Source organism: Cornus florida, unplaced genomic scaffold, assembly GCF_030987335.1.
Source record: "Cornus florida cultivar Cherokee Brave unplaced genomic scaffold, ASM3098733v1 CherokeeBrave_3.0.0_Hap2_Chr05, whole genome shotgun sequence".
Classification (NCBI taxonomy): domain Eukaryota; kingdom Viridiplantae; phylum Streptophyta; class Magnoliopsida; order Cornales; family Cornaceae; genus Cornus; species Cornus florida.
This window is the reverse complement of record NW_026775575.1, coordinates 54,964,000-54,987,874: the sequence shown is the minus strand read 5'-3', so window position 1 is coordinate 54,987,874 and position 23,875 is coordinate 54,964,000. Positions and strand designations below refer to the sequence as shown.

Here is a 23,875-nt window from a genome sequence, read left to right as displayed (position 1 = left end):
CATTTTTAACAGCAATTAAAAAAACAAATATGTTAAAATAGAAAGTAACTGAGTTGAAATTAGATTTTAAACCCATCATTTTGTGTGTTTAACGTGTTTTTATGTGTGTTAAAATGTAGAATAAATGTGTTGAAAATATATTTAAGTGAGTTGAAAAACGCTACAATATATGACAACAGAGAATCTCAGCTCCTTTGCCACTTAGGAGATCTGAAGACTGAAATCATAAAAAATTATTGAAGTTATATTTGAAAGCATAGGCTTGGTACCTCAAAAATAAAAATTATCTAATTAATTGAAAAATAAGTTTTTCATTAAGATCTATTTTTGTGAATTTGCAATCTACTAATAAAAGAAAAGAAAATGACTTCTCTTTTTTTCTTTTTTCTTTTTTTCCCAAAAAGACTCTCAACCACTACAATTGTATAAAAATTACTCTTTGGCAATTTCCGTAATTTAAAATTTTAAGTGCAGTACTAATGTCATATCTTTTTCCTTAAGGGAGGCCATATTCGCGCACCATGTTTTTTACACCCACACTATTTGTGTTTTTCTTCTGAATAAAATGACAAAAAAGTCCTTAAACTCATTAATGCATAATTTCTTATTTTAAAATATCATAAATATCCTTTATACTATAAACTTTAAATTATTATTTTTACTTTATTTATTTTCTTTAATATATTTTTTGTTTTGGGGGGTGTTGGTGATAGGGGGGTAGATCAATCGTATCTGGACGGCAGTTTTATACTTTGAAAATAAATAAATTATCCACTTATGAAATTAGGGTTAAAAGAATTATTTCCTTTTACATTGGAGTGCAAATGTAAAAAACGTGGTGTGAAAACCTTCCTTCTATTTAAAGATACTTTTGTTGTCAACCTTTAACATTCAACCATAAATTTTTAGCATAAAAGTTTAAAAAATGAAGCAATAAGTCCTAATTGTGACACTGGGATTTTTTTAATATATATATATTAGGTAAGATGCAGATTCACTTTGCTCTAATGAAACCTTCACTGCCTCTTCTTCATGGATACAGTGGTTCTGGGACAAAGCAGAGGATAAAATGCAGAGATTTCCGTCGTTTGACTTGTGTTCTCTTTGATAGGACGAAAGGGGGTAGAGAGGAAAAGAGGAGGGAAGAGAAAGCATATTTCCATCGTTTGGCAGAGAAGCCAAGACATAAATTGCCCTTCCTTGAACTTCAGGATTCTAAGGATGCTTATTTTTGTTCTAACTGAATCGGAGAAGAACACGACCCATATTTCATACTAAAAGCATCAGACTACATTGAAGAACACAACCATATCAATCCAAAGAGAACCAGACAAACTATGATAGAAGCTGGAAGTTTCAGCAATTAAGGGAAAGAAAAATAGTGTATCTTCCTGTTAAAGTACAGCTACAGAGGAAAGTTGAAAAAAATCTTTGCATGAACATCCCAAAACCTAGCAAAACAATAACTAGTGGAGTGATGGACTACATGGAAAATTTTACAAGAATATTAATGTGTTACCACCAACAACAATATAGTGTTACAGCAAAAATGTCAAGCCGTGAACTGCTCAACCTATTAATTCAAGTCATTTGACAAATCAAATGAAAATGATATGAACTATACAGATGTTATACAATCCCAGTCAAGAAGGGAGAGAAAACAGTCATCATCGAGGTGTGATGGTAGGAATGACTCCACTGACGAGGTCGCTGCCAGAGACATCTGATGATACATAAGGGTTCTTTGTCGTAGAGGATGAAGATGATGGATTCATCACCTTTCCCGAGTCAATGGTTGAGGATTCTGTCATTCTGCTGTCAGACTCTGGCATCATGTTCCACATGCTTTCAAGTTCCCGAACAACATCTGACATTGATGGACGGGCGTCTGTCTCATCTTGGCAACACTTGAGGGCCAGCTTTATGAACTTCTCCACAAGTTCAGAAGGATAAGATCCCATTTGTACATCAATTACTGAGAAGATCATGCCAGAGTGATACGCAATGTTGACCTGATGCAGAAGGAACATGCGAAAGATAAAATGCAAAAGAATTTAGTGTATATAAAACTGGACCAGACCGTTTATCCCCGTGTTGTCATGATATAAACATCATGATGTGCATTTTAGGTGATTTTTGTGTGACCAGGACAAAGAGTATTATGTGGGCTCCACATAAGAAATATTTCAAACTTGAAGTCGATAGGGTGACTTGAATCAGCAAAATGCTTCCAACGTAACATACAATCGTAACAAATATGAAATACATGCATATAGAGATGCTTTTAAACTAAACCTGCAGCAAAAAAGGAATGGGGGAGATAGTACCTCCCGAACAATGTTCTTTCCATGTGAGATCGGTGGCATCCCTGTCAAGAGCTCTAGAAATACAACTCCCAGACTATAAACATCACTTTTGTCAGTCAGCTTATGAGTTAGGAAGTACTCTGGATCAAGGTAGCCCTGCAAAGAAAATGCCCTTTTCACTCTGGAGAGTTATGTAATATGAAGCTTAACATGAAAAATGAAACAATGTATACTTCCCAATATCATGTATACGATTCTCGCTCTGTTTAGGCATCAATTTTCACATTTAACTCAACGTTTCAATTCTAATATTTTAGGTTGATTTTAATATATCTGCTGCATAAATTGCAGTTTATTTAGCTTTTGTAACCATTTAAAAGTACAGGTTTCCATCAACATTAATCTTAAGAGATCCATAGAAGTTGAGTTAGCTATTTAAGTTTTCATATTGATGGAATAAAATATCAGTATGAATCATGAAATTGCACCGACACTAGAGGCTTTTGATGATGAGCTCTACAATGTTTCCCATAAAACTCGTTGCATATTTACGCTGATTGGACACCTTCCGGTCCCTCCCACACACTGCCATTGATATAGTGGTTATTAATGTTGTTTGTTTATAGTTGATATTCAATTCCATAGATGATTTTTGAGGATGGTATTGTGAGTGCATAAAAGAAGAATCGATGAAACCAACCCCAAGTTAGAATTAAAGCTTCGTTGAGTTGAGTTGATATTATTAGTACTCGGTATGTAGTATGTTCTAATTTAAACCACTATCAGCTGATGAGCAGTACTCAACCCCATAGGCAATAAATTTTGCAAGAAACTGTAGATAGCTGTAGACAATACAAAAGATTCATTGGAAGTTCAGAAGAACTAAAAATGCCTAACCCCAAGGGGTTGGCTCAAGTGGATAAGAACTTGACCCTGATGCCTCATGAAACATCAGGTTCGAATTCTCTCGGGTGCAAACAATTCCTTGAGAGGGGAGGGGGAGAAGGGTTTGAGTATCAACTACAAAAAAATAAAAAAATGCCCCATAAAGGCTACACCATAAGTTCCTTAGAAGAGTACAAAATCCTAAGAACCACATTAAAGTTTCTTGCAAAGATTTTATTCTAGACATCACTCAGTACTTAACGGTCTATCCATTCTCATCCTTTGAAACACTACAAATCTAAGAGTTAGTGCAAAAATTTCGTTTTAAGCTAATATTCATTTGAGACTCAATATTCTATGAGAAGATGTCATAAATAAGAGTCGTACCGGAGTCCCCTTAACAACTGTAGATACATGACCAGGCAGAATCCCTTCAAGATCCGGAACTGGGGCAAGTCGTGAAAGTCCAAAATCAGCAACCTTTGCTATAAATTTAGAGTCCAATAATATGTTGCTGGCCTTGATATCTCGATGAAATATTGGAGGATCAGCTTCTGTATGCAGGTAGAGGATGCCCTTGGATGAAGCCAATGCAACCCTCAATCTCATAGCAAAATTCATAGGCTCTTTAGATTTACCTGTGATATCACAAACATTAACAATCTACACACACAGATTTTAGTCTGTTTAATTATTCATATTTATATATACGTCCAACTTGCTTGTGATTCCCAATCATAGTTGCAACAGGAACACAGAAATAAAATAATTGATATTCTACAAAGAAAAGACAGATGGAAGTTTTAAAATGTACCAGATAGCTGATCCCTCAATGTGCCATTGGACATGAACTCATAAACCAACATCTGTTTGCAAAAAGAACATTAAGTCATCAACTTTTCTGGTCCAAGATAAAGCTGCAACAGCTAGTACAGAAATAGATTGTTTGGACAAAGAAAAACAACAACTCTAGTCTTAGAACCCAACCAATTTTCCAGGACAGTAGCAATGATTAAAGAAAGATATATGAAGACTATTGCTCGACACCAATTTTAAAATAGCTATTGAACATGGCTCTGCACCTTCATTTTTGCACTTAATACTTCTCCACATTTGTAGGTTTTTATGAAAGGTGCAGAGCCATGTTCATCAGTTGTGGCCATAAGGTGCAGAGCCATGTTCAATAATTCTATCAACAATGCAAATTTTAGTGGCCAAGCAACAGGTGCAAATGGTGTATGATTTAATGGAAGTGTGGGTAATCTAAACATGATAGTACAAAGGTACCTGTTCACCTTCTTCATCACAATATCCAATCAAAGCCACTAGGTTCCGATGATGTAACCTTGACAATATTTCTATTTCTGTGAGAAACTCCTTTTCACCCTGTAATGATCCCTCTTGTGCTCGCTTTATGGCCACAACTGTGCCATCCACTAGGATACCCTTATAAACCTTTCCATACCCTCCTTCTCCAACTTGACTGGAGCTATTGAAATTGTTTGTTGCCAGAGCCATTTCTTCATAAGTAAAGGCTTTCACACCATCAATCTTCATGGAGATCCTAGACACTGCAAAACGTATTAATATGAACGCAATGTCACATCTGATAATAAATTTTTAGGTTCATTTTCAATAATTCAGACTTTAGTTGAGAGATGTGGAAATAGTTGACCATAAAAGTATTTATCCGTTGCCAAAGAAATGTAATTGTTAGTAGTGTTGAATTTCAAGCAAAGAAGAAGCCTCATCAACTCCAAGACATATTTTTAAGATACTTTCAGCCAGAAATACAGAGGAAAGAAGTATAGTTTGGAGCTAAGGGAACACGTTCGTAGACTTCTCCGGCCTTCAAATCAATCAGCCTTTTCTCCGGGAGAGGATTAAGGTTTTGACACAAATCTATTATCCCCACAGATGTACCTTTTTCCTATTTAAACAAAATATCTAAATACGGATCATGCCCACAGATGTAAATTTTCCTATGACAATAAATCTAAATACTGATCCAATTTCTCTCCATATTGAAAATGTTCCAAGGCAAGTCCTAGGATATTCATTTTACATTGATAGTGGGAATATTAAAGCATCTCGAATGGTCCAAAAGCGAGTGCTCTGGCATAATTCCAAAGATTAAACCTGTGAAAGCTAGTTAGGAATCGAAATTCAAGCAAACAGCAATTAAATAACATAAATTAGAGATAGATTCATCAGGAAATGTGGAAGAAAGACATGCATGGGGACATGAGCAGCATCGGTTTTTTTAAAGCTCATTTTACATGAGCATAGAGTTGTCCAACCCACTTAAATACTTCTTGATACCATTTTGATGAATTTGACCCAATGGTAAAATGCAAAACACTTTTCTCAACTACGAACATTTACTGCACTTCTAAATTCCATCATGACATTGTCAAGCTCACTATTGTATATAAAGTGACTATAAATTTTGGACTGCAGCAGGAAATTATAACAAAATAAAACTTCTAAGTCACAACTCGTTAATGTGATGTAGAACAAATGCTGGAAGATTACCCAAACAAATTGGATGGTGAGGATTCAGAGTGGGAGCCTTTGACAATCCTAAAATGGGACAAGGACAGCAACCTGAAAAACTGCCTGTACCATAAGATTTTCTCTACGTGCTTACAAGTCTCAACATGATCAATGCCATGAGTTTACATAATAAGCTTTTACAAGTTTACAATTTTGGTTGTTTCTATTTTTATTAGCTTCATGAAGTTGAGTTTAAAATAGTCTAGAATAATTGGTTCCATTTGTTTTCATGGTTGATTTACCCTACTTCCAGTAGGGTTCATTCATGTTAGTAGGAATGTAATGAATAACTTGACATTTTAGTCTATCCTATCTATTTGAATAACATTTAGAGGTTAATCTTTTTCCACATCGTGGATCGAAGCATGTATATAGATATGGATGCAGACACAATATGACACGACACAGGCACATGGACATGATGAGAAAACAACAATAAAATATACAAATTTCTGAATGAAAATTATACAAAATATTATAAACAGATATATTTTGACTTTTACATGAAATTTTGTAATTCACAAGCCCATCCTTTTTTTTTCATTGGCAAGAAACCCACACGCCCATGTCCCTACGGAAACTCCAACCTTCACCATCGCCTCTGGGAGGTAGAGGAGATACCCCCATAGTATGAGTCACTTAAAAATCATACAGTTCTAATTACCCCCATAGTATGAGTAAAGGCAAAACAAGCATGCGAAATATATTTGTATGCTTGTGTTCGTGTATGTAAACATGCATATGTACCCATATTAAGTTAATAACTTGTACGACAACAACAACAACAACCAAGCCTTTTCCCAATTGTTTGCGGTCGGCTATATGAATCCCATATTTCCATTCCGCACTATTTAAGGCCATAGCCTCAGTATAAGTTAATAACTTTATCTTCTACTTTTATACCAACTCATTCAATAAAATATTCCTAACCCTTTTGTTTTCTCTATGTGTAAAAACTTTATATAAACATCACAATACTTTCTTCCATTCTAAAGGAAAATCTCATCCGACATTCAAAATTCATTAGTCTAGTTAGAGCATAAGTGCCAGCTACACGTCTGAACTTAGTAATTCTATTTTAAAATTATGGACACGTCCAAGATGTATCATCCAAGAAATGTCGGAGATTGACATGGCTCCTTTTTAGAATTTTCTCGCATCTTAGTTGTGCATCAAGACTCCTTGTGGATTGAAGCACCCATAATAGATTCTAGGGTTTTAGCTTGAAAGGTTATACGGAGTAGTTTTTATTTGTTCTTTGAATTTCTCTACTTAGACAATAATTTGTTTTACAAGAGGATGTATACATTGCGAATATACAGAGAAAGTAAAAGAGTATTGACAAGACTATAAATGGGGTATTTACAATAGTGTTTTTCATAAAGGCAGGTTTTGGGTTGATATTCATTAACCCTTTCGGAGCTGGTTTGGGAAAAAAATTGTCTTCTTTTCAATCCATTATCTGATCAGATTCAAATGGAAGATGCTTCAACCTATTTCCACCACAGATCATACATCTAATAAATATAACAAAAAGCAAGTTTCCCTTTCAATTATGATTGCGGAGATACTATATTTTGTTGCTATACCTTGACACATAGGATTTTTACCAATTATGGTTCAGATATCTTTGAACTCATCTACAAGGTGATTGTGAGCATAAACACCTGCTCTTAGCAAATCAATTTTATCCTACATTTTTTAATAAATTCAAAATTCAACTCTCATATTTATGTCAGAATATGGTAGACTAACCTGTTTGACTTTAAAAAACAAGAGATTTCATCTTCTCGGGGTACAATTTCATGGATTTACTGTTTTACACAAACCTAAAGAAAGCGTCTCACCAATAAATAAATAAATAACAAGAAAAAAATATGAGAAGTTCATTGAATAATAAAACATGTATGAGTAAGATTATATCTCACACTACATCATGTTGAGTTTATTTTTCAGAAACTTCAAGGGTTAATAGCATTAGAAATCAGAAGACGCCTTCAAAACATGGTGGAACCAAGAATGCACGCAGTTGGCCATATTTAATTCTATAATTTTTAAGCTTCCAATTGAGCATTAACTGAATCCCAAATGATGGGGGTGCAGTTAAGCCTAACTTCATTATCTCGCTTAACAAAATTCAATAATAGCATTACTGTAACAGTTTTTCAGAAAGAATAACATATTACTGTAACAGTTTTTCACAAAGGATAACATGCCCACATTTCCTTTTTTATGCATCTATAAAACAGCTGCAATTGGAAAAATTGGCATCTTCGTGGTTCATATCTAAAGAACTGTTGCAATTAAATTGAATATTGGTCCCATTTTTTTGAAAAAATAATAAATAGGGGCAACCTTGTAATAAGTTGGTTCAACAAATTTCCAGTATCATGTATTTTCTTGTTGCTGAACTACTAACCAGAATACAAAGCAACAGTTTACAATGACATAGAGATTTGTGTTGGTCGACAACAATAATTGGGACAAGACAATGGAGAATCAAAAAACATCTACTACTATCTAAAAGTATTGGTAACTATAAGATACTCACATAGACGTTTTTTTGAAGCTGTATGGTGTTTTCTCTTGTGTAATCGCAATATAAGGAGCGTCACAATTGCAGAACATGTAACCGCACCTGCAATAGCACCTATTACAATTCCAGCTATTGCACCCCCGCTTATACCAGATGTTGAAGACAAGGGAATCACTGCAACAAAAAATAAGAATTATGGCCAGAAAGCAATAACATTTTCATATTATTCATCCATCTATTGATGCATGCACAAATATGGAAGCTTCAGTGTGTGTCTTGTTGTTGTCCATGTGAGGTATGGCTGAAATTTTGGCTGCTTTTTGGGTGAAGTAATTCCACTCATAGATTCATCCAACATATTAGCTAATCATTTATTTGAATACAGATCACTGTTGCAAACCGTAGCCACAACAGAACCGATAAGGTACCATCACACCAGTACTACTGTACCAATCTGCAAAGAAAATGACCAGAACAACAGCTGTGACGCCTAAAACAGTTTATTATCAGCATAAAGGATGATCAAAGATATATTAGCACAACAAATAAGCCATATGTAATGCTGTTTGATACTCAACAACTATTCACATTTACAAGATTGCCTATAAATACACGAACTTGTTCATAAACCATACACAGAAAAGAGACAACAGGACGTCAAAATGACATGCTTTTCCAGATTTGTTGTAAATGACATGCTTTTCCAGATTTGTTGTTACAGAGGAAATCAAGGAACTTGTCAACTTATATCATAATAATTGCCGAGTAATGCAAAAAGAAAAATCCCAAAGACGAAAAAGATGGTTGTCAAAAAGTTGCACAGAACATCGGGGACAAAGTTTATATTATTAATACTAGCTGAAACATTAATTAGTTTTCGCTTTATCTTTCTTCTTCTTCTGGACTTCTTTTATTTGGTGAGCAAACCATTCTCAGTGTCATGCCTGGAGTAAACATCAGTATTTTATATACAGTCTACAGAAACTTAGATGACCCAGATTCTCAGATATTTCAAAAATTTCTCCCAGCAAAAGAGGAAAAAGAACAGGGCAAATTACTATCAAGTCCTACTTTTCTCATCGAAAGACAAATAGGTCCTTAAAATTTTCTTTAGGACCAATAAATCCTCCTTTTGATTTTTTTTTTTTTTTTTTTTCTATTTATACCTTTACTAAATAGAAGAAAAATTTTGTAATTATAAACTTATTCAAGAATTGATATATAGTATATATTTCTATCTATATTTTTTCCTAGTTGGTACTCACACACACGTCTCTTCTGAGACTCGAACCCCTGACCTCACTTTAGGAAATAAGAGGCTGATACCGCTAGGCCACTGGCCCGTTAGTTATATATATTTTTATATATTCCTTTAAGTTTTAGTTACTTTATCATATTGCATTGTGAATTTAAGAAATAATTAATCTAATTTAAATTCAATTCAATAACTCGTGTAGAATACTAGAATACACGATTTTAGTACAAAAAATTTAATTATTCTATAAAAAAAAATTCAATAAAATGAAAGTACGAGTTATTGGTCCTAAAGAAAAAAATTTAGGACTTATTTGTCTTTCAATTAGAAAAGTATGACTTGGTGGTAATTTCCCCAAAAGGATATCATTAATACGATCACCAGATGTCTTTTATCATCAAAATTCCCAAGCAAAACATGTCAGCTAAGGTTTATGAGACAAACCATCTTTATAAGGATCCAATAGTGTGAAATTGAGAAGCTCATAAGGTCCAAAAACATCACTATCAGGAATCGTCCATCCTGTAAACATGCTTCGAATTCTCAGAACCTCACTCCTATTAAAGACATGGGAGTAGTTGTCAGACACAGGGAAGATCTTCAGGTACATCTTCAGTCGAGGGCCTTTTTCCCATACAAATGTATCAATGTCAAGCTGATATAGGTTCACTTTGAGACCATTGGTTAGGTAGTCCTCAAACGAATAGATGTAGGGCTGAAAATCCCAGAAGCCAGGACTTTTTAACCGATATCCAACAAGAAGAGGTGCAGCACAGAAGCATGATAAAGGAGATTGCGGGGAGTATTCATAAGGGGGTGGGCACGATTGATTGAGACAAACAGTAGTGGAGTTTGTTAACTTCTGGATATTATTGACATCATCACTCTGAGATCCACAGAACTTGACCACGTTGGCATTTAAGCATATAGGATTTCCTTGAAGCCTGGAATTTTAAAGTAATTACAGAAGTTATCAAAAAAAAGAAAAAAGAGAGAGACATGATTACTACCTTAAACTGCAATGTCTTTAGAATGAGTTAAGTAAGATGCTATTTTATTACTTTTTGTATTGAGAAGACAATTCAGTGTTAATAAACAATTCATTGCAGATGAAGAGGGTAAGCTAACCAAAGAGTGACGTTAGGAGGGAGATCAACACTGCCTGAAAAATTTGACAGCATATTGTTCCGGAAATCTCTGCAAAATCAAAGGTCATAAAGGATTTCAATAAAAACTAATCAATTTCAGACCAAATAGTTATCAGCCTAGCAAAGAAAGTTACAACTTAGATCTCAAAATTAGAGATACTTCAAAGTGGATGGTGTGCACCAACACACACAGACACTCAAGACACAGCACAGAGGGAGAGAGAGAGAGGGTGGGGGGGAATGGAATGATTTCATTTCAATTCTTACAAGATGAGACTTTCATTTCCGTTTGATGTCCTATTTTGCCAAATAGTGGATGGAAGAGAACCGTTCAATGAATTATTCGCAAGTAACCTGCAAGGGGGATCAACTTACAAAATAAATCCATTTATGTCATTATGTAATTCAAATAATGGGCATCAGTACCCCTAAATCTTATGGAACACTAAATAAGGTGATGGGACACAATTCAAATGAAAAAAATAATATAATCTACTTTCAATTATTACAGTATAAGGAACAACAGAATTGATATAGAAGATGGGTTAATAAGTTGAAGAAAGCTCACAATCTCTGAAGATAAGGAAGGCCTGAAAGGTTGACTGGAATTGTTCCAGTAAGATTGTTGTTTGACAAATAGCTGCACAGTGTATAAAGGTGATTAGTTAAAAAACATAGAAAATCAATAATATCATAGATTACTAGAATTTCTAAGACTTCGGTATACTTTCTATGGAGTACATCCTATCAGGGACGGATCTAGAAATTCATATGTGGGGGGGGGGGGGGGGGGGGAATTTATAGAGGGGTTTTTTTTTTTTAATTTCAGTGGGGCCAATTTCAAAATTTTATGGCCATAACTGCAAAAAAGTACAAATTTAGAGGTGTAAAATGCAATAACAAAAAAATTCAGTGGGGGCGGATGCCCCCACTGTAGATCCGTGCCTGCATCCTATATAAAATATTACCATATACTACAGACTAAAGAACAAAATAATCAAAGGTGGAGCAGCGTTCTTACATAGTTGTAATATTCTCGAAAAGCCTATTTGGTGGTATTGATCCATTAAGCTGGTTCGAACTGAGGTCTCTGTAATGTAGATTTCATCATTTAAAATAGGAATAGCAAGTATAAACAATAAAATGAGATACAAATACACAAACAACATATATAAAGAAGTCAATGGCTAACAGATTTGTCTCCAAATGATGAGACCTAAAACCTTGATCAGCATGCGCATGTAGCATTCCAATATGGAGACCCATAATTCAATATGCGATAAATTGATAAAATGATATTTTGCAAAGATTACGGGGAACCATTGGCAGGTAAATAGCTTCACAATGTCCATACTTATGAACTTACATGTAAGCAAGATTTGGTATCCCGCTGAGGTCAGGGATTGGACCTTGTAAGCTACAGTTCCTGAGGCTCCTACATCAAACAAAAGCATAACCAATCTTAACTCAAAGCTTTCTGAACATATCCACATGCATAGTAGAATCCAAAGATAAAAAAGCATATAGAGCTTCAGGGAACATGCAAGGTTATGACATACATCGTCATCATCCTCATCTATTATTATTATTATTATTTTGATAGGTAAGACACACACACCCACTATTGTCCCCACTGGGACTTGAACACTCAACCTCCCATATGGGAGGAGGAGGAGATACCACTTGCACTATGCGCTTCGTGGCACTACTGATTCTTTTTAACACACAGTAAAATGAGATGTTAGATGGTGTAGAAATTAGGATTAATCATTTCACATATATTGGCCACGAAGGGAAGATGATGTTCATTTTTCATCACATATACTATTGTTGTTGAGCTACAATGTTGAATCAATACTGAAGAGAATCGAACTACAAGTGTTGGACGCTGGTGCTGAAAATTGTTCATGGAAGAGTCAGTGTTTGATTGCACTGAATGTTGTAGATGGATTGGGAAGATGACCTGGAGATCTTCTGTGTTTGGAGGTTGGGTATCTTACTGAGTCTGGAGATCAACTAGAGTTCATAGGTGTTGAATGGATATAGGTTGCAAATCTCTTTCTTCATAGTGGATTAATTTGTCGGACAGGGTCCTCCGTGATTTTTTGACTTGCCGATTGGGTAGGTTTTTCCACGTAAAATCTAGTGTGCATTCTAGCTTTACTTATTACAATTTATATTGCTTTAAATACTTATGTTTATGAGTATATTATTTATCAAGCCTGATTGAATGATTGGAATAATTTGTTATATGCTTTTGCTATAACATTCAATCGAGCTTGTGAATCTGTTTATTTGTTTAAAGAAATTGCCAAATTATTAAAGTTAGATCTATTTATTGGCATATATAGAGTTATATCAATTGTTTCTTCATAACATATTCAACCCCCCTCCCTCTCCTCCTCCTCCTCTAGGTCTATTTGGGTTATCATGATTTGAACAATCCTCTATCCATTTAGGATTTGATTGTTGTGAAACAGCCTCAGTCAAGCACTCTTCAGTTAATATCAGTAGAAGTATGTTTTTATTTAAGTTCTGTGTGTGCGTGTGATTGTGTTTTATTGTTTTAGAGATTAGTGTTAAAAGAAAAGGAAGAAAAAATGCAAATTCTAAGCATCCTGCTTCTGGATTTACATTTCATGCAAAAATATAATAGGATTCCTTCACCTTTACCTCATTCATGGACCTTTAAACCTACTAACAACATAAAATAGTAACTGTACACTTACAACTTCCAGAGCATTAAATAAACTCACAACTTCAATAAATGAGACATGTTGCCATATGAAGCTGGTATTGTAGTCCCATCAAAGTTGTTGTTGTCAAGTTGTCTGCCAAAGGGAAAAAAGAAAAAGAAGAGAAAAGGAAAAAGTTAAGCACTTGCAAGACATAAGATCAGTTATCACCTTATCAGCTTCCACAATTGGGAAAAACAATATTCTTGGGTAGGGGTGGTGATGTCACAACTGGATGAATGAAAGGTACCGGTAAGAAGGATAGGTCAGCCCAATTCAGGTTCGACACTTCGCCAAATTTATGGCTTTCGTCTCTCTCAGGTCAAGACGCTGTCATAACATAACAAAGAGGAAATAGAAAGTAACATTCCATGACTGCTATAGAGAAACTGCTAATTGTTTAATGGACATACAAAGACATTTGTTTATGTCTTACTACATTGATGTATTGATTTGGACCATAACTGTCAATTCTAGGCCTTGGGCTGTAGGATGCCATTTTCTTAGTTGGATCTCTTTTCTTTGATTGTAATGGTAGCAACAGCACATTTTAGTCTTCTATTGGCATGAACTTTAGAAGTTCATACCACCAAAGCCTTGGCTTGGTTGGTATGTCCTCCACCTCCACAAAGGGGAAGTTGAGGGTTCAAGCCCCATAGAGGGCATGTGTGTAAGTAAATTTATCTATCCAGAAGAAGAAGAAGAAGAAAAATAGCAGCTATCGTAAGTTTATGTCAATTGCTTCCATAGATCCATGTGACAGTAATCTTGATTTAACAAAAAAAGGCTAGTGCAGTTTTCTGTACATCTTTAAAGGAGATCTCAAATCCACTCGCTAATTGTCTACACCAGGCCAGAACCAGACAATTTAATAGCAATCCGCTAACCATTTCTTTTGAGTTTCTTGGTTTCTTTCTAATTGGAGAGAAATCCATCTTTGGGTTACTTTCAAAGATTCTTCTACTATCCTTTAATTTTGAAGGCACATCACCTTTTTCTGTCAATAAAAGAAGATTTGACACCCTTCAGTTTCCATCTAGCAGAAAGTTACTTGCAGCCTTACAAGGTTAGCAGTCCCACTCTGCCAGTTGAAATTAAGTATTTGAGAACTTATTCTATTCCATTTATGAAAGCTATTTGATTTTTCAATATTAAAGTTATGCATGGTGTGCCTCTAGGCCCTCTATATCAACAGATTTATAAGAACACCACCACAATGGTTCACACTCAACTTTAGAAGCCATAACAAACTTCTTGTTTTGGAGCCAGGTAACCAAACAGTGAATTACGTACTATACCCTGAAAATGTCAGTATGCTGGTCTAGCTAAACTGTAATATTGTCATCCATTATTCTTCTACTGGCTTGAGATGCTTGCGCAGATCCTTGGATGTTGTATTGGCTCTTTTCCCATTTCTTACTTAGGATTGCCTTGGGTGCTCCTTCGAGATGTGTGGGGAGCTGGGATCCGGTTGTTGATAGGTTCGAAAGGATGGAAAAAGCAGTACCTGTCCAAGGGGGGTCGGGTTACCTTGATTAAGAGTACCCTCTCTAGCCTTCCTACTTACTTCATCTCTCTGTTTCAGATTCCTTCTTCAGTGGCCGAGAGAATTGAAAGATTGCAATGCAACTTCCTTTGTTGGGGGGGGGGGGGGGAGGAGGGAAGGAGAAGAGTTCAAGTTTCACTTGGTTCGGTGGGATCAAGTGTGCCGTCCAATTCGGTTTGGAGGCTTAGGGTTAAGGAGGTTGTTGCCTTTTAATAAGGCTCTCCTTGGTAAATGGCTATGGAGGTTTGGGATAGAGAGGCATTGGCTTTGGAGGAGAGTTATTGAGAGCAAATTTGGGGAAAGTAGTGGTGGGTGGTGCTCTCTGGCGAGGCGTGGCCCAAGGGGGGTGGGAGTTTGGAATTTCATTCAGAGGGGTTGGGATGATTTCTGCAAGCATGTTCGCTTTCGAATTAAAGATGGAAGGAGGATCAGTTTTTGGAAGGACATCTGGTGTGGGGAACGCCCTCTTGCTCTCGCTTTCCCACGGCTTTATAGGATTGCTTCTCACCGACAGGCCATGGTTGTTGACTGTCATCATCTTGATAACGGGAGACTGACTTGGGATGTTCAGTTCAGGAGGCATTTTCAGGATTGGGAGATCGAGGATGTTTCTCGATTTCTGGAGCTTTTGTATAGCCAGGTGATCTCTTTTGGGGAGTCGGATTGTTGGTTCTGGGTTCCTAACTCGCAAGGTCGTTTTGAGGTTAGATCTTTTTTTAGATGCCTTTCGTTTCATCACGGAGAACCCTTCCCATGGAAGTCTATTTGGCGTTCCAAGGCTCCCCGCAAGGTCGCCTTTTTTGCTTGGACCTCAGTCCTAGGCAAGATTTTAACCCAGGACAATTTGAGGAGGAGGAATTAGGTGGTGGTCAATCGGTGTTATATGTGCTTATGCAATGAGGAGTCAATTGATCACCTCCTTTTACATTGTAGTATGGCCAGAGATTGTTGGGATTTGATGCTTGGTTTATTTGGGGTTCAATGGGTTATGCCTTGTTCTTCTAGAGGGTTGATTGAAGCTTGGAGAGGCGTATCCGTTGGGGCTTCCATTCAAGATGCTTGGAGGGCTACGCCGTTTTGTATTTGGTGGTGTATTTGGCTCGAGAGAAATAGGAGATATTTTGATGGAAAAGAGAAGCTTGTTTTTATGCTTAAGTTCTCTATTATTTGTACTCTTTTTTGCTGGGTTTCAGGGAGAGATTATAGATCTACGGAGGAAATTATTGTTTTTTTGGCCTCTCTGAAGGTCTAAGGTGCCCTTTAGCCTTTTGTTTTGTATCTTTGGGTTCTGCTCCCCTTTTTGAGCGTTTTTAATAAATTCTTACTTATAAAAAAAAAAAAATAGTGCACATTAATCTCATAGACTCGTATGCATGTTGTTGGTGCACTCTAGCCTATGTGCTAATTCAACTGTGCAGGTCTGGACATCAGTATGTCATAAATGTTAATATTCAGCCATAAGGCTTCTAAAAAGTTCTCTATGTCACTTTTTTTTCAAGCAAACATCCCTACCTTGGTCTTCCTCCCACTTCCTCTTCCACCTTATGTCATTGACAACCTCCAGTTTTCTTGACCTCTATCCTCTGCAAGTGGATAAACATCTTTCCAATGCACAGTTCCATTTCAACATTTGTAGTCTCCAAGAAGAAATTCTGCTTCTCCGAATGACCCCATTTCAAGTACTCCAATACATACTCACTGTCTAAGTGTCTAGTGATGAGGCTTCCTTGCCACTTCCCTTAAGCAGTATTATCCCTCACTTGATTGTCGTTCTCTTAGGGCACTGATGATACTAACTCTCTTAGGCCATCCAACACTTGTAGTCTCCAAGAAGAAACTTCTGTTTCTCTGAATGACCCCGTTTCAAGTACTCCACGACATACTCACTGTCTAAGTGTCTAGTGATGAGGCTTCCTTGCCACTTCCCTTAAGTAGTATTATCCCTCACTTGATTGTCGTTCTCTTAGGGCACCGATGATACTAATACTCTTACTTATTGGTCTTCTTTAGCAAAAATCCTATCTTAGTGAGAGCCTGGACACCATGTGACGCAATATCCATGTAGAAGACTGCCGGAAAAGCTTACTACCTTTTGAAGGACACAGAGCAGTCTATGACTTCCTGAAAGTAAGGCATCTAGATTAAAACTCGTGCAATTCATTCTAATAAGCTGGTATTTAGCTTTTTTTGAGTTATACTGGAGAGTACAGATGTGTCTATTGAGTGCTATAATGCTTGACAAGTATCTAATGACATCACTGTTAAGTATGGCTTCCATTGTGAAGCAAGATTCACTCCTATTGTCAAGATGACTAGTGATAACACAAGGATATACCATTCATCTTATGTAACCCTATGACAGATTTTGTTGAGTTGGTACAAAACCTATTTGCTCTAGTGAAAAAATCCTTTAATTAACCATACTAGAGGCTTTTTTAATGACAATAAGACCCCTTTAAGAGCAACAGTGCCAGAAAACAGAATATATAAACCAATAATAATCAGCCATTCTAAGACGAAAAGCAATTTCAGTGAGAAAATGCACAAAACCAAGCAATTTAACAAAATAAATAAATCATACATTACATATATCCATTAGAACAATAACCATACAGTATCAGTAGATTTGGCAATTTGGCAAGCTCTGGTGGAAGATACCCTGATAAGTTGTTGTTGTCAAGCAACCTGCAGAATTTTACAACTTTAACGACAAACCAGATGTTCAAAATGCACTAGGGGTAAAAGATAAACAAATTACCAACTTACATGTGAACAAGATTTGGTAGTCTAGACAGCTCAGAGGGGATTTGCCCGCTAATTGAATTGTTGTTCATGTGGCTGCGCAGAGGATAAAATAACAACACAATGACCATGATGATGATAAAAATAACAAAATCGACAGCAACAAAACCTTACAAGAAAACCTTACAAGTGCTTTGTTTTGTTCAAGTTTGCAAAAGATTTAGGTATCGGTCCGGATATTTGGTTCTGGTCAATTTGTATTCTGTCCAAGTTCGGAAGATAACCAATCTCTTCAGGCAAGGAACCTGTTAATTGATTTCCGTTCAAGAGCCTGGAAGCACAGAAGATCACGCTTAGAATGAGGAATCAAAAAATATATGGCAATTGCACATTTCTTATCAGGCAAGAAGTAAACTGACGTATGCATCTTGATTATAATAAATCAGGTATAAGCATCACCTCAAACAGTGTAGAGATAGATGGAAATTGAAGTTCTTTTAACACGCATGGACCTATTATCATGCGTGTATTTCTTAATGGTATTAGCATTTAATCAGGTGGTGAAACAATATAAAATATCTAACTAAACCAACAAAGAACTACAACTACTTACAAGAGTTCTAAAGAAGTAATATTGCCGATCTCCTTCGGTATACTCCCACTTATTTTGTTCCACATAAAATCTCTATAAAAGGAAAGGGAAAGAAAAATATATCAATAAATAAATTGAAATTAGGAGCATGTGTATGGTAGAAAAATTATCTTCCCCAGGATGACTCATTGAGCCAAAAAGCATCCACGTTATATAGCTTAAAAGGTAGCATCCGTGTCATGTTCTCACAGTATTTTCATATATGATAAGTAGCCAAGCGCTGGTGATAAACTTCCTGACAAATTCATATTTAATAGCTGCCTGCAAAGAAGACAAATTAACAAGGCATTACTGCAAGTTATAGAATAAAGAAAATATGCTATAAAAGTTCTATAGTATATAAACAGGATGATTAAACAAAGGATACTATCTTTAGAACTTTCAACATAATGTTTACAATCCTTGGGTTTATTCAGTTGTAAGAAAGAAATGAAGACAAATATCAAGGGAATTAAGCAAATTACAAAGATAAAGTACCAACCAGGTTGCAACAAAAATTGATTAGCCAAATTACAAAGATTAAGCACAACATCTTTTTCCTGAATCCTCCATCAACTAGGTTGCACCAAAAAAAAAAAAAAAAAAAAAATTTGTTGCCATTCTATTTACTACCCTTTACCAATGACAAAGATTTTGCTTTAAAACAAATAAGACATTAACCCTTTTAGGACAAACTTCATAAATAATAATGCTAAATAATCATAAAAAAATTGTTAGAAGTTCCCTGTGATTTTAAAACATATCAGATACCTTCAAGAAATGTGAATATTAAAATTTGTGCGTGTCAAGATAATAAAGGATAAAATTAAAATTGAATGCATTCACTAGACGGTTGAAGGAGTATCAGTTGGAAATAAAGTGATAGAAAATATATTAAAATGGTCTAGTCATGCGTTGCAAGGACTAACAAGTGCACCAGTAATAAATAATTATGTGTTCCACTTTTAGAGTAATGTTAGAAGGGAAGACCAAAACTCACATGGGTTTAATTGATTTACAGTTATAAAGTTGGAAAACACATTGATCAAGGATTTCTAAAATCAATCCAATAAGTCACTCCAATCAATATTCTATAATAGGCTAAAATCACTCATATGATATTCTCCAACACCCCCCCTCAAGTTGGTACACGAAGATTTTCTCAAGTGTCCAACTTGAAATTAAATACGAAGTTGTCAAGACTCTGAGACGAGTTGACCAGAGATCCAAGACGTGTTGATCCAGTGATTCGAGATGAATTGATCCGATGATCCGAGACAAGTAGGTTATAGAGTAGGGTATGATAAACCTGCTCTAATACCATGTTGAAAGATATAAAAAGTTGAAGAGAGAAATCAAACATAAAGAACCCAAGAATATTCGTGGTTCGGCCATTACGGCCTACATCCACGCACACAAAGCCCAAAGGCTACATCACTTTTATTATTTTCTCCCTTAATATTGTTTACAATCAGCACCTCTATTTATAGGTGAAAGAACACAAGTAAATATGGAAAATACATTGATGGAAGATTCCTAAAATCAATCCCATAAATGATAAATCACTCCAATCAATATTCTATCATAGGCTAAAATCACTCCTGTGATATTCTCCAACAGCGTATAATTCAAAATATAATGGTTAGCACAATCTAATACTTCACTCTCTTGTGAAAGTATGCCGTTACATATACATTTAAAAAATACCCACATGCATTCAAGGGAAAAAAAAAAACCATAGGCAGTTAGTAGGCAAAATTATAGAACATTAATAGCCATAACTATGCAGTTCTAACTAGAACCTGTGACTTTATGCAATGATTAGTATTATATAACAATGATTTTTACAAATAAGTGATATATCTTGAGTCTTGACTAATGATTAATGTTCTAAATGAATGCATATATCATATCAATAAAAGTTTTAAGTTCATAATGAAATGGCGGTAAACCTTTTTCAGAAATCGGAAACTTGCAACTTTAGCCACTTGACACAATGAAAATGTCCATTTAATTTAATTCAATATAAGGGAACAAAGATATCCATTTAATTTAATTCAATATAAGGGAACAAAGATAATGCTTGGCACGAAAGGATCCGCAAACATATGAAAGTTTTATTTCTTGATGCCAAATAATTCAAATATATATATATATATATATATATATATAAGAACACCTCCCCATAAATAAAAAACTGAAAATCATAGGAAAGAGGATTTGTTATAAACACTAATGTTCATAATGCTCCAGTACAGGAACAAAAATTAGGAAAAGACTGAAATCATACAATTCTTTGACATGCAGATAGCCATCGTCCATGGTCGTATTATAGCACAAAACTCCAGTCCAGTTTGATGTGCACGGATCTCCACGATTCCAATTACTGAGATTCTTATTCGGATCAATCAAATTTCTCTTGATGACCTGCAGTGCAGTCCCTGTATTACACAAAAAAGGTCATCATACTGCTACCATTTCATCAAACTGATTAGAAAGACTTCTACACACTTCAATTGTTGGTGCATTTCATATCACTCATGTAATTGAAAGTCCATGTTGAACCAAAGCAAGATTTTTATCTACAAATTCTTCGATAAGTTATTTAAAGTTCTACTGGCACTTAAACAGAGAAATTCAATAAACTAACAGGAGGCAACATCCCATCAACCTGTGCAATTAATGCACATTCGGTGATTCAATCTACAAGTGTAAATCATATCCCAGGATTTTTTTTTTTTTTTTTTCGCTAGTTGGTACTCACACACACATGCCTCCACTGAGACTCGAACCCCTGACCTCTCTTTGAAAAGTAGGAGCTTGATACCGCTAGATACCGCTAGGCCACTGGCCTGTTGGTAATCATATCCCAGGATGCTCCATACCAATCCTTAGTTCCAAATTATGGACCTAAAACAAGGCAATAAAAAACTTCATTTCCCTTTTTTTCTCCCCTATCAGGTGAGTGAGCAACAAAAAAAACTTAAGAAGTTAAGCATAGAATGCAAATTGATATCAGATCACTAAATAGTATCTATTTTACAATTGGAAAAGGACACTTGCAAGAGAAGAATGTTTCCCAGGTTCTTTTAAAAGAACTCTCTTTGAGAAGAGTATCTAGAGATCCTAAAAGGGTTGTTGCTGAAACCTAGCGACAAAGTGCCGCAATTTCTGAAGCCATGCCATCTCTCCCAGTTGAATTGACATGATAATCTTCAGCCTTCCAGTTTCCAGGTATGACCCTATACTGATTGGTTATACAAAAAGATCCTTGAGGTTCTTTACATCTGTTTGCTCTGTATGTGCAAGACAGAGTCACATGTGAGGGAGGGTGTTAGAATTTGATATACATTGTTGAACTTCAGTTCAGGGAAGTCTTGAGTTCAAATCTCAACATTTGGCAAGCAATTTTACTTTGTTTTATTCTGTCTATTAGCCTCATTTTCCTCTTCGTGCAAGACAGGTTGCATGTGAGAGAGGACCATAGAGCTTCACATATATTATTGGATCATTCCTTAACAGCCTAAGCTTTTGGCAATTGGCTGCACCTAGTAAATGGATAACATACTACGAAAAAGAAAATTGTTTGCACCATCTTGTACGAATTTTAATTTATTTTCACCAAACCAAAAAATTATCTCTATCACTAAAAAAATTAAAAAAAAAAAAAAAAAAAAAAACCTCCAATATTCTTTTAATTGATTACCTATTAGCCAAAATGTAGTCAAGATGGACAAAAGTAAAATGTGTGAATTTGTTGGAGTATGGTTAAGGTGTGACATACAATAGAATATTTTTTATTTTATTTTTTAAGAATTGTGTATATATTTATATTCTAATAATTAATACTGTACGAGGCAAAATTCAAAAATTATTTAACAGTAAGTAATGAAATCATTAATACTTCATCTCGGATCAAATTGGTACCTTAAACATCAAAGCCTATCAAGGATTAAAATTATTAAGCCAAAATTTAAAATTACTTGGAATGGCTTCTTTGTTTGAAATTACAAGTTTCCTACTCTCTAAAGTCCCATCATGGTATCATATAGAGAGTACAACTCAAATGACAGAAAACAATGCAAAATTATGTAAATTTCAACTAAACATTCCCATAGTACACGTAAATAAATAAACTACATCATAACAAAGGCACAAGACGAAACAAAAGCACAGTCAAGTAAAATTACCTTCTTCAGGGTGGGTAATCTGAGAGTTTGCTCCCATAAGTAGTGAAGACCAACACAACCACACAACCAAAACGACTCCAAATGGCCCAATTCTCAACCGGGACATCTCAGCCGAATTCAGCAGAATTGTCAAACAACACTTATAACCCAACACTATAATTTTCTGAACTACCCAGAATCTCTTCCTGATAAATAAGCAACACAATTAACCAAATATTAATTCAAAAAAGTTTTAAATATAACTATATATATATATATATATATATATATATATATGAGAGAGAGGATACGAGCTCATACACCAGAAAGAAATGAATCCTCAACCATCCTAAACTTCAAACATATGAACTTATACAGTTATATAAAACACATAATCCTAGATAAAAATAAATAAATAAATAATCAAAAGAATTAAAATTCTACTCCAAACAGCTTAAGGCGCAATTAAACAAACAAGTTGTGGGCAGAAAAAAGTTGAAAAATGAATTCAACAAAATCTTTATATGTATAGCTGTGTGTTTAGTGGGTACCTTTACATAAATACAAAAAACACATATACATATGTGCATATATACATATATTAAGTATATTTACTTACAGGGTGTAGGAAGTGATGGGAATATTGAAATTGAGAAAATGGGAATTGGGTAGAATGTGGGTCTGATTCAGGCACGTTTCTTGTTGGCAGAAAAGGCAAAATGTTGTAAGAAATTGACCATGTCGCCATTACAACTGCTAAGGAGAGATAAACGATTATGATGATGGTGGTGACGATAGCAGACATCTCTTTCATGTACAGATTATAATAATGAATAGAAAGAGATGCCATGTATATTTAATGGGTTTTTGGCGATATTTGACTTTGTTGCACTCATGCACCTAATTTTACTTGGGAGGGTTTAATGGAAGAATAGATATAAATGGGGATTATAGAGACAACGGTCCAATAGAAAGAAAAGAAGAAGAAGGGTGTATCTTTCCTTTTATATTCTATGTTTTGGGAAAGCAAAAATACAAAGAAGGAACGAACATAAACGACAATGGCTATGGCTATATAGCTATTGCTCGAGTGAAAACAGAAGAGTGTTTTAGCAAAAAGAAAAGGAAAGCAACAAATGCTTTTGATATATATACTCTTAACAGAAAAAACAAAAAACAAATGCTTTGGAAATAAGGTATTGGCGGTGGCAGTGGCAGTGGCACTGGTAGATTTAGAATTAGTATTTTTTTATTTTTTTAAAAAGAAAGGTGTTGAAGAAATCTTAGATCGTCCCCTCAATTATCATTAAACATGCAAGCAAAAAAACACTTTTTGACACAATTACTTATATATCCAATAATAAAA

General features: G+C 35.2%; 1 protein-coding gene across 3 annotated transcripts; it reads right to left on the bottom strand.

The window, feature by feature from the left end:
- Nucleotides 1-1,338: 1,338 nt before the first annotated feature.
- On the bottom strand, nt 1,339-23,577 carry LOC132306510 (probable LRR receptor-like serine/threonine-protein kinase At1g06840). 3 transcript variants are annotated; one of them, XM_059803917.1, is made up of 21 exons: nt 23,129-23,577; nt 22,531-22,715; nt 20,631-20,781; nt 18,551-18,622; nt 18,323-18,394; nt 17,897-18,040; nt 17,734-17,805; nt 17,581-17,652; nt 13,443-13,517; nt 12,053-12,121; nt 11,708-11,776; nt 11,255-11,326; nt 10,954-11,040; nt 10,667-10,735; nt 9,983-10,482; nt 8,299-8,457; nt 4,479-4,762; nt 4,006-4,057; nt 3,579-3,829; nt 2,328-2,462; nt 1,339-2,012 (listed from the first exon to the last, which is right to left on the bottom strand). In XM_059803917.1, exons 2-21 carry the CDS (start codon nt 22,634-22,636, stop codon nt 1,668-1,670), a joined length of 2,856 nt encoding a protein of 951 aa, XP_059659900.1. In that variant the 5' UTR covers nt 22,637-22,715; nt 23,129-23,577; the 3' UTR covers nt 1,339-1,667. The 3 variants fall into 3 exon arrangements, with proteins under 3 accessions (XP_059659900.1, XP_059659902.1, XP_059659901.1); XM_059803919.1 differs by lacking the exon at nt 23,129-23,577 and adding an exon at nt 23,061-23,078; XM_059803918.1 differs by lacking the exon at nt 23,129-23,577 and adding an exon at nt 22,831-23,029.
- Between the last annotated feature and the right edge of the window lie 298 nt (nt 23,578-23,875).